The sequence below is a fragment of the Vombatus ursinus genome, unplaced genomic scaffold (genome assembly GCF_900497805.2).
Source record: "Vombatus ursinus unplaced genomic scaffold, bare-nosed wombat genome assembly UNPS02014813.1, whole genome shotgun sequence".
NCBI classification, from domain to species: Eukaryota; Metazoa; Chordata; class Mammalia; order Diprotodontia; family Vombatidae; genus Vombatus; species Vombatus ursinus.
The window spans coordinates 6,506,419-6,521,017 of NW_020954591.1; the positions used below are offsets into that span (position 1 = coordinate 6,506,419).

Sequence of the window (14,599 nt, forward strand, 5' to 3'; positions counted from 1 at the left end):
CTTGAGCCAAGACTTTGGGCCCTGCTGATAGTTAGCATCAGCTTCATTGCCTTCTCAATGACATGTAACACCTGACACCATGAATGAGCAGAAAGAAGGGAAGCAGGCATAAAATGGGCTCAGATAATGTTTGGTACAGGACCAACCCAGACGTTCAGGGCTGGAAGGAGGGGATTAAATAAGGCTGGGAGCATTCACGGAGGCATCACAAAGGAGTGAAAAGTGCACTGGGCTTTGGGTCAAGAGAGGCCTGGGTTCAAATACTGTCTCAATCAATTCCTAGTGTGTCACTCAGGCTCCTCAGCTGAAAAATAGAAATACTAATGCCTGTAATATACCTTTCAGTGTTGTTACAAAGATCAAATAAGATAGGAGAGACTAGGGACTGGACCTGTGATTACATTGATAAGGGAAAGACCCTTTCACAACGCAGGTCAGATCCTCTCTGCCTGTCACATAGTCTTAGAGATATACCCCAAGGACTGAGAGGTCCCGACTTGTCCAGTGTCACACAGCCAAATTGCATCAGAGACAGGACTTGAACCCAGGGCCTTCCTGGCTTAAAGGCCAGCTTTCTGTAACTTGGTTAGTGGAAAAAAAAATCAATCAATCAATAATCAATAGGCCTTCAGACTGACAAATATTGCCACCTTACTGTCTGCAAAGCGCATGTAAGGAAAGAATGGTACCAACACACACACACACACACACACACACACACACACACACACCACCACCACCACCACCACCACCACCACCACCACCACCACCACCACCACCACCATCACCACCACCACCACCACCACCACCACCATCCTGACTTCAGGGAGCTGGAGAGAAAGTGCCATATGAAGGGTCAGCTATTACTGTAGGAAGGAGAGAAAGGAGCTCAGAAGTCAATTTGGTATTTAATCCATAGGTGCTAAACACATGCAGATGGGTGGGTTTCTGCAGGACTGCTTAACTGTGTTGCCTTTGGCTGTGTTTGTGGTATGTCTTAATTACCTAGGCTGGGAGACTGAAGAAAGGAAGAACTCAGAATAGGTGCATGTTTTGCTACCAACCATTATGTTTTTATTTGTTTCACTTTCATATAGCAACAGATGTTTTAAATTGTGAGAACTAGGTCTGACCATTCAAGAAAATTGTCCATCCAAGTTGAGGAGAAAGTCCTTAGTAACTAAACTCATTTGTTTGCTGCCTTCTGTGTATAGAAGCTTGTGACTGTTTGTGAGACCCTTGAATGGCAAGGTAACTTCAATTTCTTACCTTTTGGCTAGTCCTAAATTCATTCCCACTTCAAAAACTGAAGCCACACAAATTGGCAAAACCAGAATTCATCTCTGAGTTACTCATTTATGTAAACTACATTTACTTTGAGATAAACACTATTCAGTGGCTTCTGGGGGAAAAAATATCAGATTAGGAAACAGTAGAGGGACTGGAATCCTTGGAGCTAAATGAGCAGTGAAATGACTTGCCTGCTTCCATGCTTTCTTGCCCCACTTGTGTGGATAATGTTACAGCTTTTGACTTTGTTTAATCCAAATAGGGATATCTTTTAGAGTTAAATACAACACAGCTTCTCCCTGGGAATGTAATTGTTAAACATTTTGTTGTTATACTATATAGCAGTCACTTTAGATAACAGAAATCCCATGCCTTGCACAGCATTTATGTTACCAGCTACATGCATACAAAGCAGAGGATGTAATCAAAAGGGTATTTGGCATAAGTTCAGAAGGCAATCTGGATTGGACTGTAGCTGTGCATACTTCCATGTTTTTGTGTCCATTTCTGATCTGTGATTTATTGCCTTCCAATGAACAATTTTAAAACTTTAAAATACCAGCACAGGACCAAAAAAATTTTTGAAAAAAAAAATTTCAAATCCAACTCAAGACTTCTGCACAGCTATGGATAGTAAGTAATAAAACTACAAGAATGTACTTGGATTTTTTTAAGTAATAAAGACTGTTCTTACTGACTTTTCTTCCAATTTCCACTAGAAATATGAACTAATGTACTTGGTAGAAGGCAGCCCTGCAGATAGTTATTGGCTTCCTCACCCCAGGTCAGAAGCAATTTATAGCATATGTGCAGTGAAATACTTTTTGTTAATGATCAATGCATATGGAAAGTGATTTAGAAGAAAATGTCAGCTAATTTTTTAATGTTTGTGAGAGTGATAGACATTTAGAAAGACAGGAAAGGTTAGACTAGCCTTATTATCGTAATGTGCCACCTTCTACAGGAAACCTTTCCTGATCCTTCCCAATTGTTACAGCCTATTCTCTTTTCTTCTTCCTGCTTTTTGGTGAGGCAAGTGGGGCTAAGTGACTTGCCCAGGGTCACACAGTTAGTAAGTTTCAAGTGTCTGAGGCCTGATTAGAACTCAGGTCCTCCTGACTCCTATTATCTTTTCAAATCATCCTGACTAATTCTATCTGTTTACCTGACTACTTCTATCTGTTTACCTGTTTTATCCGAAAGCAAAATAGAAGCCCATTGAAAGCAGGAACTGTTTTTGCTTTTTTGTCTTTGTATCTCAGAGCCTAATATGATGTCTTGTCCATAATAGGTACTTAATAAATATTTGGATTATTGGTTCACAGAAATGCATTCCTGAGGTATTTGAAGTATCCCAGCCACTTCTTCCAAACCTAAGGTTTACATCAAATAGATCATTCAATGCTGCCAATACTGAAATAATGACTTTCTCTTAAAAACCTTAAGTAACTTTAGAAACGTGACCTTGAGAATCTTCAGAGCATTGCTTCCCCTCCCCAGTCTAAAGGTGGTACTGCACCCATTTTACATATTTACAACATATCTATATGTTAGGTCCCAAGACTAGTTAAATTGCTTGGTCAGTGCCCTACTATAGATTTCTTGAAAGCCTAGTCAAATTGAGGGCTTGGTATACCCCCTTTCCAGTATTCTAACAAGGGAAAAATATTTCCTCCTCACTCCTACCCCCAATGCTCATTAAGGTAAATTAGTGATTATATTCCTACTGCTTACTGTGCAGTTCACCCCTTACATTGGCTACAATACCTTTAAAATTCTTTTGGTTTCATATACTATTTTCCTCATGTGTCCCATTAGTTGTACCAAGATCTTGATGTTTTGGTGTAGTGTAAAAAACCCTTTTTTGAGTAGATTACATACCCCATTTGACCTGTACATTTCAATTGGAGAAGATCTGTGGGGGACTGGCAAATCTGAACCACAGTGGACTTAGGATTTAGTAGATAAGCCCTAGGGAGGCACAGAAAATTTAGGTGAACTGTCTTGGGTCCCACAGCTAGTAAGTTTCTGTGGAAGGATTTGAATCCAGCTCTCCCTGCCTCCAAGGTCAACCCTTTATCCACTATGCCATGCCACAGTTACCTTTCTTATGAAAAATGCTTTTTTTTAAATTTTTGAACTGGGTTACAATCTTGTATAGGTAACTCCCAGTAATGAATGTCCCATAAGTGACTTGTCCAAGGTCACACAGATAGCGTGGGCCAGGGGTTGGACTTGAACCCAAAGGCTTCCTGGCTTTGAGGGTGGTTCCCTCTCCACTATTCCATGCTGCTGCTTATTTTCTCCTATTCAAAATCCAAAATTTTGTTTGTTTCCTCTCATGCGAGTCTATTCATAGCTTAAAAAAAAAAAACCTTGAAAAAGTTAACGACCGTATCATGATCCCAGCACCATACCTGAAAAACACCCTCCTCCCCAAATTATCATGCAGTGCCAAATGAATTCAAGACAAGAGGATGGCAGTTAAAATAATTGATATCACGTGGCATGAATACAGGAAAACAGTGATAGTTACAATTTTAGAGGGCCAGCTAGGCCACATTGTTTAAACGTTTTAAAAGTCTCCGAGGCAGAAAAATACAGGAAATCAAGAAATAGGTAGAAGCAGGAGAAAGAAGCAGAGCCCCCTGTGCTCTGCGAGTGAAATTGAATAAGGGTGGTGGAAACTCTCTAAGTTGCTGCACATCTGGTCCAGACTCTTAAGGTCGGGAGGGAGGGAGGGAGGGAAGAAAGAGGGAGAGGGGAGAGCACGGTCCTGGAAGGAATCAGGGACTCTAGACAGCCCCAGAGAGAGGAGCCGGGAGGGGAGGGAACAAGAGGGAAAGTGGGGAAATGGAGCCTTAGAGTTGATGAAGCGTACAGGTTAGCCATGCGGTGCGGTCCCAGTGAAAACGCCTCCCAGCCTTTCTGATGTGTGGAGACTGCAAGTGCAGGAGGTTGGTTGGGCAGACCCATGTGTGGCCCCTGCTGCGGGTCCTGGGACTCCGAGAAAGAGGCGCTCTCTTTCGGGAATTGCTAAGAGACTGATTGCGGGAGAGAGCTGGGGGTGGCGGTGGGGAGCCTGGTCGTTATGCAGACGGATCTAAAATGACCAGCAAGCGGAAACCTCTGAAAACCCAGCTCAGGAGATCAATCAGTGAGCAGTTACGGGACTCCACTTCCAAAGCCTGGGATTTGTTGTGGAAAAATGTCAGAGAGAGACGGCTGGCAGGTCAGTCCCGCTGAGATTTGTGGGGGGAGACAGAAGTTGAATGTCTGGCGACCTAGGATCCCCCACCCGCTCTGCACCCTCCCCTCCCCAGTTTTCTTAGCTCAGATTTTTAGTGTGTACTTTTTTCCCCTTTCTTTAAAATATCGTGTTTACTAACTCTTCCTTCCCTCCTTCCGTCCCCTCCCCTCCCCCAGCTTCACACTGAACTAAGTCCCTGCTCCGCGCCCCCACAGTCGGCGGGCTCCCTGACAGCCCCGGTGCCAACCCGGCCCCGCAGCCCCAGAAAGCTGGCGGGAGGGTGGGCACAGCTGCTAGTCTCCTGCGCTCCTCAGCGAGCCGTCTGCGCTTCCCAGGGCGCACAGGATGAGGGGGGTTACCTGGAGGAGATTCCGCGTGGGCGCTCTCCAAGGGCTGTTCCCCTTCCCCCTCCGCCCGCTGAGTGCCCCCTTCCCTACCCTCCTCCCCCTTGCGATCTCATTGAATTAATTTCCTGAGCTGCCCCTCAGGGCTCCTCAACAGCTTCCTTTCGCCCAACTTTGTCAAGACTCCCCTAGGCGCCGGGCAGGTTGCCTTCAGGAACGGATACTGGGGAAGGCAATTTTATGGAATGGGGACAGAGTGGAAGAAGACGATAAGCGCTCATCTGGGTTAGATTTAAACGCTGATAACACTTGGTGTTTGGGAGCAGAAAGGAAAGGAGACAGGTGGATGGGTTGGTGATTCAGGAGGATTTCTGAGTTCAAGTGAACGAAAACACAAACACACAGAGCAGTAGCAGCGAAAGGAGTCTCCCACCCTCTTAGAATGTGTACAATCCACATCAAAAGAAAGGTGGAGGAGAGAACACAGGAGTGGAGAGTGGAGAGGACTATTACGAGTCAAGGAATCCTTTACAACCCGTAAGAGGATTAGAACTGCTCCCCGCCCCCTCCAATCCATTACCCAGTGCCAGGAACAGTAGGTGGTTCCCCTTGCCCTACCAGGTGTCCTGTCCTCATACTTAAGGCTAGAACTCTGAGGTTACTTAGGTCACTGAAGAAAGCCTTTTTTTCAAAGCTAAAATCACCGGGAATTTCAAATAGTGGGTACCTCCTCCCCTCTCCCTAAATGTTAAAGGAAAGGATGTGCTTAATAGTCTGAAGTTCAGCGCATGTCATGGAAAGGTTTAAGGGATTGACCGGTGTCTTGATGGGCTTCTGCGGTAGCCATGAAAATTGGTCTGAACAAACAGCCTAACTTGTCAGGGCTAACTGGGGTTTTATCACCTCCCTGACTTACTATCAGCATTGACTGAGGTGGACAGTGACACAAAAGGTGCAAGGCAGCATATGGCAAAGGAGAAGAATGTGTTCGGAAAGCTAGTAGGCCTCTGCTCTATGAGAAAGATCTCCATTTGGGGGGAAGAGAAAGAAATGAAATGTCAGAGTAAAGTGAAAGGATTTGCCCATTGTTTCCACCCACCTACCCAACTGAATACTTCTCCTCCCCAGGTTGAACTGGAAGGCAGATAGTTTGCTAAGAGGGTGCTGCCCTTACATGCATCCAACCTGCTCACACCACCCTCAGGCATCAAGCATGACCTGGAAATAGAAGGGATCTCATTTGTCTAGATAGAATTCTGAAGACCTCAACCCCATATCTCCTGGATCAGTTTGTCATTTTTCTTGCCACCATGTAGCAAGTTCCCCAAGGTAGGCTTCTCCATCTGCACCTAGGAATAAGTTGTGGAGACTCCAAATAGTGAAGGTCAATTTTTTTTACTTTACTGCAATGTGCATTATAGATACTACTTATGATTTAATTATGTTTGATGCTCACTTGGTATAATACTAAATAGTGTGACACAGAAAGATGATATTGTTATAAAAGCTTTTGGGCTTCATACCAAAATTTCAAACCCAGAAAGCTTATTAAAAATGTCTCTTCTATTGTGACTTTTATTTAAATTTTTCAATCAGTGGATTCTAAGGAAACTAGAGGGAATCTTTCCAAGAAGACTGTATTTTTATGGTTGGTATAAAAAGATGACTCTGTAGCCTGGTCTTTTTCCAAAGGAAATACATGAGGATAAGAAACAGTAATTGGATGATCATAAAAAATAAAGTTGGTCAGTAATCATAGAGCTAGGTCAGTTATGAAATTGAATTTGGTTCTACATTAGAGTTTCGTTAAGGACCTTAGACTGGGCCAGAGTAAGAGAGTTTAAAAGGTTTGCTTCTGGTAAATGTGTGGCTGATATACATTTCAGGCTATGGATCTATATATAGCAATTAAGGGTAGAATTGGTTCCAAGAATGGGAATACTAAGAGCTCCCTCAGCCCAACATGATTTTGTGTCCCTGTGTGTATTTAAATAGGGTTGTGAGGTTTTAAAATGTTTAATCAGAATGTTAATATCTGTTTACCCATAATCTATTTACTGCTTTGCTAACAGTGAGTACCAGCAGATTATTCAACTGGGACCAAACAGTCTTCTGCAAAACAGAATTCAACTTCTGCTCCTCTGAACAGACTGGGATGCCCGCCACATTACCCAGCCAACTTCATGAAGGAGCTTTTCAATGCAAATTGATTTACTCATATTTTCTTCCTAAGGTGGCTGGAATGTTGAGCTTTGGCCACTAGACCCAGAAATACTTAAGTTATTAATTTTAGAATCTATTTTCAATAAAAGCACCCTTCATATGTGATTACTTAGTTGACATCAGAAAGGCTAGATAAATGAATACGCCTACAGATGATGTTTTCTTGACAAATGATGATTTTAGGGTTATTGGCTTTTCCTTACCCTGTTCATGTTGTTATTTCTCCAACTTCAGCAAATATTTCTTTCTCATTACAGTTAATGAAGGAAATTGATTTAAAGGAAGCTATTGTTTGTTGGCTCCTCATGGAGACAGATGATTCTTCTATTTATTAACAGTGTGCCTTTATGTGAACTAAAGTCGGGGAAAACCTTTCTTCGGTTTCTCTCCTACCTGACTTTCATGTTGGTCATGAGGACTGGACTTGGAACCAGGACTAGAGATTAACAAGTAGTATTGTTGAAATACATCCAAATCCCTCAGCTTTTATTCAGTGTGAGGGCACTTGGGAGACAAAAAGGATTATCTTTCAAACACATCTTGAGAGCAAAGAAAAAGGAAAAAAATCCAGGGAGAGCAATGTATAAGGAAGGAAGCAAGAATTTAAGTACCTACTATGTGCCAGGCACTGTACTAAGTACTTTACAAATATGATCTCATTTAATATGCAACACAGTCCTGGGAAGTAGGTGCTATTATTATCCCCATTTGTAATAATATTTATTATTATCAGCCATTTAGGGAAGCTGAGGCAGACAGCAGTTAAGTGACTTGCCCAGGGCCATACAGCTAGTCAGTGTCCAAGGCTGGAGTTGAATTCATATCTTTCTGACTCCATGACCAAAGCACCATATGTCTACCTCACCATCTCCCAATTCAGTTCAACAAAGATTCATTGAATATCTAGATTGTTCAAAGAATAGTTATGAATGATGTTCAAATATACTCATTTCACTGAAGAAATGTTAGGAGGATTCTGTTAAAGGATGGTGGATGTTTGGAATAATAACAGGGATTAATAAAATCCAACAAAATCCAAACTGGAGTTTATATAATACTTTAAGATTTTTAGAATGATTTCTTTATCTACCCCATTCTGGCCTCACAACAACCTTGTGAAGTAAGTTCAATAGATATTATTTCCATTTCATAGCATCACAGCTGTAGAGCTCGAAGAGGCTTAAGAGGCTATTTGGTCCAATCCTCTAATTTTACAGGGGAAGAAACTGAGACCCAGAGAAGTTAGTGACTGAATTGCCTAAGGTCACGTGGGTAGCTAAATGGCTGTGTGACTCCAAGTTCAACACTCCATTATTCTGCACCACAGTAGATAAGGAAACTGAGTCTGAGAAAGGTCGTAAGTACTGCCACCATTAGGAAGTATCTGAGGATGGATTTTCCCCTGGACTCAAGACCAGTGTTCTTCCCCCTATACTGTACCATATTCCCTCTTCACCTGACATACTTCTGAATTCCATCAGGTCTGATTATGTTTTTTTTTCTGTTTCTAAACTTTTTTTGGCATTTGTGTCAACATATGATAAAATACTTCTCATGCCAGTTACCTTGTTAGATTATTAGTACTGTTGGCTTAGTTGAAAAGTTCCTAGTGGAATTTTTCTTTCTTCCCATTTCCGTATCTTCTGTGTTACAGAGATGGATATTCTGATGATGGCATCTTTGGTGTTTTAATTTGAGGCAGAGCACAGGCGTCAACAGGCAGTCATTAATGAGACAAAAAAAACTGGGAACTTTGAGGCACATGATAGGTTCCAAAGTCAATGCGTAATGACCATCACTTTCATTATCCTAAAGAGAAAAAGTCTCATTGGGCTAAAAAGTAGCCTATCCCTATTTCTTTGAGTTGTCCTTCATGAGACAGTCCCCTTCAACACAAGGCCTAGGCTAAATGTTTCTGCCATCATCCTCTGTTCTTTAGGCATTCTCCAGTGCCCTGCTCACCCAACATTTCAGGGCATCTAATGCCTTCTCTATTGTACTCATCAAAATCTGCTCTCAAGAGAAATTATGGCAGGGGTCATTTATTATTGTTGTTGTTCAGTCGGTTCAGTCATGTCTGACTCTTTGTGATCCCCTTTGAGGTTTTCTTGGCAAAGATACTGGAGTGTTTTTTTCATTTCCTTCTCCAGCTCATTTTACAGATGAAGAACTGAGGCAAACAGGGTTAAATGACTTTACCAGGGTCACACAGCTAGTACAAGTCTAAGGCCAAATTTGAACTCTGGGAGATGAATCTGCCTGACTCCTGACCTGGCACTCTATCTTCTGAACCACCTAGTTACCAAGGGTCATTTATACTTTAGTGTAAATCTAAGTAATTGCTTTTAGTTCTAGCAGGAATGCTTCAGTGTTGCACCTTATTGCTAATTGTGAAATAAAAGAATGTTTTTCCCTCCCAGTATCAGGGATCATTTGTGAAGCTCTATGTTTAAGTTATTTTTTGTTTGGACACTGGGTCTCTCTATCTCACCCAGCTTGGAAGTATAGTGGCCACTTATGGACCCAATCACAATGCTGATTAACACAGAAGCTTTAACCTGCTCTGTTTTTTCTGACCTGGGCTGATTCACCCTCTTTGGACAGCCTGGTAGCCCTCTTCTCCCAGGGACCCGCCATATTTGTGCTGGAACTCCTAAACTAGGGGGATCCATCAGGCTCTGCTCTCTCCTTTAACAAGGATTATAGCCTTGTACCGCCACACCCAACAGAGCTCTATTTTGTAGACAGCAGGGCCATTCCAGGCATTTCTGAAAAAAAACATTTTTTTTTTTTGGTAGGGAGAGTGGAATCTGTACTTAGGTGATTTCATCATGCTTGAAATCATACTAATCTTATTGGGGAGGAATCATTTGTGGTTGTGGAACAGACAGTGTGCTCTTTTCATAGGGCTACTTTAGAGGGACACATGACCATTTGACAGATACCCTTGGAGGGATTATTATTAGCCTAATAGCTAAGAATTCTATACATGGTTAAGAGAACTTCAGTACTGAAACTCATTCTTGTATGTGTAGAGACTGGGAGTGTGTAATCCAGCAGTGCCTTGGTTTCTTAGAAAAGAGGGCTTCCTTTATACTGTGTTTCAGGGAGTTTCTAGGGAATACTGTGCTATGTCTACCATCCCTGCCTAGAAGCAGACCTTGGACAGCTAGAGAAGTGAAAGATACGTGTAGAATGCCTGAAACTTTTGAACTCAGTAAACACTCTCTTTGATTTCCATTCTGCATATCTGTCTTCCAGCTGTTGAGCCATGAAATCACACCTGGAATGGATTTGTCCAAGCCCTTTTCAGACATAGCTGTTGCCTGTTGAATTGAGTTCTTGTTGGCCAATTATGTATTGGTCCATCTGACATTTTCTGTACAGCTGTCTGTCAGGCTTTTGTAATTGTCAAGTCTGATGCCTTCATCCAGCTGGTAATGACTATATACATTCCACTCCTCACTGCACATTCCCTGGGAAACCTGGCTTTCAAGGCCAGATCCCACCCTGGGACAAGACCTATCAGTAATTGTTTCTGATGAGTACTTTTGGTTGTATTACTTTTTAATGGCTAGTTATCCATTGTTCTTCCTTTTATTGATTCCACAGCAATGTGATAGTTGAGATAGATGATTGGTATCACTTCCAAAAGTCTCAGTATCCACTTGGGTGATGTGGTCGCTATACAGGGGCAAAACACTGAATCAGTACTTTCTAATGCCAGTATTGAACAAGGTTGGCAGGAGCTCAAGGGACATCTGTAGAGGCTTGTAGGATCCTCAGATTTAAGTGGTTTATCCTACTTAGAGAAGTGGCAGAACCATCTAATATGGCATTACAACATGGTACAATAGAAAGACAACTGGGTGCTGCCTCTTATATTTACCACCTAAACGACCCTTGAACAAGTCATTTAAGCTCTGTGGCCTCAGTTTTCTCATCTATGAAATGAGGAGGTTGGAGTAGATGGCCTCTGAGGTTATTTCAAGTTTTTAAGATTTATTTTAAAATTTCTCCCCTAATTCTCTGTTCTGTGCCCAGGTCTAGCAAAAATCCCCAAGGGTTTTCTGTTTAGTTTTTGAGATGAGTCAACTGAAAGAGCCCCTCTGGTCTAGCCTTATTAAGGCCAGTCTGGTAGCTCAGGTTTTAGATTGGAAGGAAATGAGACACTCATAAATATCCAACAGTTAGTTTGTTTTAGCAATATTAGGGAAATTATATTCAGCATTGATTCAATTGGTACAGCTTCTCCTACTCTGTGTTGCCCGTGATGGTCTGCTAGTCAGAAGCCTCTGAGCACGCCTAGTGACTCCTCATTCCCTGGCTTTTGTACTTAGGCCACCAAGAAGCTCTAACAGTTAGAGCCTTTAGTCTATTTAAATCTAATCAAGTCTCAAGGATGAGACTTTTTAAGGAAAAACTTGCCCAGCCTTCCTGGGGCAGGGCCTCAGGATTGTTTCCACTCCATCCCCTAACGAGGTGGGGGACCTGAGGCCTCAAGGCCACATGTGGCCCTCTAGGTCCTCAAGTGCATCCCTTTGACTGAATCCAAACTTCTCCAAACAAATCCTTTTATTAAGTGTGTTTGAAACACACTCTCTGGGGTTCTTTGTTAACTTGCTACTCTTACAAGTGGTCGGCTAAGAAAAAAATGATGGAAAAAGAGAGTGAGATGGGAAGGTGGCCACCGTAAGTCACTCAAAGTGCTTGCATATAATTGAGTTTAACGAATTATTCAGAATAAAGTTATCATGTAGAATTTGGAAATTCTAAGCAAAAAAAAGATTGAGTAAGTATGGTCTCATATCCCCTTCAGCTCAATTTTTCATAGCAGAAGCCAGTGTGTATGTGTGTGTGTGTGTGTGTGTGTGTGTGTGTGTGTGATGTTTTTAGGCCCAAATTGTAAATGAACTTTTTCTAAGATGAGTGGATGGCAGGTGTTCTGTCATCTGTCTTCTCTTAATCAGCTGTGCCTTGTAACTGAACCAACTCCATCAACAAATCCTCCAGCAGAGTATTCCCTCTAGCTTGTGGTGTCTGTAATCAGTTTAAGCTGCTTTTTAGAAGTTCAAAGGTGTGAGAACAGCCAAGAAAATTTTCCAAAACTCTCTTTTCCCCCTTTGTTTTTAAAATCCTGCTGTGTGTTCATGGAGATTTAATCCATATATCTGATTCCTTTACACACACAAAAAAATATTTAGATGGGTTGCAAGCTAATTGATGTCTAAAACTTTTTATCTTTTTTATGGTCTAATTTTAAAAGTAATTTCTCTTGGATACAGGAAGCTATATGCTGCCAAAAATTAACTCAAAACACTGAAAAGTTTAAGTTTTGTTAGAAAATCTAATTCTACCAAATTTGAATGAGTTCTTATCCTGTCAAAATAGGTTCTCCCCCTTGAGTGTCAACAGTAGTGTACTGTGATGTGATGTAAACATTAGATTGTGCCTATAATGTACAGTATGATCAAAAGTAAAATCTAAACTAAAAAGTACCTATTAAAACAGTAATATATTCTGTGATATTGAAAATCACAGGACAATGCCAGCTAAGCCTTTTCATCTATTTTATAGCAGAGTTCTTTCTTTTTCCATACTGTAAAGAACAGACCATCCTACTCTGTCAGTTTCTTTTTCATCTGTTCTAAGGTGAATACATTTGGAAGTGATTTATGTTAAGAAGCAAAACTTCCGACAGATGATTGTATCATCATATTGGGAAGTATAAATAGAATATTCGGGTATGAAGATGGATACCAGCACTTGCTTGAACTGACATAGATAGATAGATAGATAGATAGATAGATAGATTTATTAATTTATTTTAATTTATCAACAATCACTTCCATAGGCTTTTGAATTTTAAATTTTTCTCTACCTTCCTTCCCACCTCCCTCCCCAAGATGGTGCACAATCTGATATAGTCTATACATATACATTCCTATTAAACATATTTTCACATTAGTGATGTTGTAAGGAAGAATTAGAACCAAGAGGAAGAACCACCAGAAAAAGAAAACAAGACAAAACATAAGAAAAAAATAGCAAATAGTATGCTTTGATCAGCATTCAAAGTCCATAGTTCTTTCTTTGGATGTGGATAGCATTTTCTATCATGAGACCTTTGGAGATATCTCAGATCCTTGCATTGCTAAGAAGGGCTAAGTCTATCAACATTAGTCATCGCACAATGTGGCTGTTACTGTTCTCCTGGTTCTGCTCACTTCACTCAGCCTCAGTTCATTTAAGTCTTTCCAGGTTTTTCTGAAGTCAGCCTGCTCATCATTTCTTATAGCACAATAGTATTCCATTATATTCATATACTACAACTTTTTCAGCCATTCAATTGATGGTCATTCCCTCAATTTCCACCACAAAAAGAGCAGCTATAAATATTTTTGTACATGTGGTCCTTTTCCTATTAGGGTATACACATTTTTATAGCCCTTTGGGCATAGTTCCAAATTGCTCTCCAAAATTGTTGGATCATTTCACAACTCCACTAACAATGTATTAGTGTTCCAATTTTCCCACATCCCAACATTTATCATTTTCCTGTTTTGTCATGTTGGCCAATCTGATAAATGTGATGTGGTACCTCAGAGTTGTTTTGATTTGCATTTCTCTAATCAATAGTGAATTAGAGCATTTTTTCATAGGACTATAGATTTGAACTGACATATCTTACTGTAAAAGTTTATACTGACTGGTATGACTTGAGATTCTGAGCTCCTAGGCAAAATTTTGCAATAGACCTACCATCTAGGGCTTCCTTCTCCCAATATCCTTGCTTTGTACTCAGGACATCCCCCTGCTTTTACAGACCCTGCAAAGCATAGCTGCTTATAAGCTCACCATCATTTCAGTAGTGTCATGGTTCTAATGGGAGACAGTAAGATTACAGTGAAACAGAGGACCTGGGTTCAAATCCTACATCTTACAATTACTAGTTGTGTGACCTTGGGCAAGTCACTCTTATCTTTTAAAGATGGGGATTGGACTAGTTGTCCTCTGAGATCCTTCTGGCTCTACATCTATGACCCTTTTTGTTTGTATCAAGGAACCCTTGGGCAGTCTGGTGGAGCTTGTGGACTCGTTTTCAGAAGAATGGTTTTCATTTAAAAAAAATCACAATCGAAGGAAATGTTAAGTTTAAGTTACAGGTTAGTGAAAATAAAGATGTAATCTTTTTTTCTCTTCCAACTTCCCTTTGAAATCTATTCCCTGATCCCTTGGAGACCTATGGATCTGAGGTTAAGAAACCTCTATGACAGATGATTGAAATATAACAGGATAGAGAATAAAACATTTCATTTGTATTTTATTTTTTCTTCTACTTCTTTTATATCTTCTTAAATATTTTATTTTTACTTTTTCCTTTCCTATTTGCAGTATAAAATATTTTGTTTGACTATGTCTTAAGAGATCCAGTATAATGGTGCTCAACAATTTGATGCTCTGATGTCATACTAGGTTTTGCACATAGTAG

The 14,599-nt window shown here is 40.9% G+C and overlaps 1 protein-coding gene across 2 annotated transcripts in view; it reads left to right on the forward strand.

Annotated features, from left to right (window-relative positions):
* STARD13 (StAR related lipid transfer domain containing 13) overlaps positions 1–14,599 on the forward strand; it is a 708,719-nt gene that overhangs the window by 424,153 nt on the left and 269,967 nt on the right. Inside the window, exon 1 of one of the 2 annotated variants that reach the window (XM_027877627.1) lies at positions 4,146–4,522. The exons of the other annotated variant lie outside the window; for it this stretch is intronic. Coding sequence (XP_027733428.1) covers positions 4,399–4,522 — 124 coding nt within the window. The 5' untranslated portion in view covers positions 4,146–4,398. Of the gene's footprint in view, positions 1–4,145; positions 4,523–14,599 lie in introns of those variants that run through there. 2 annotated transcript variants of the gene reach the window in all.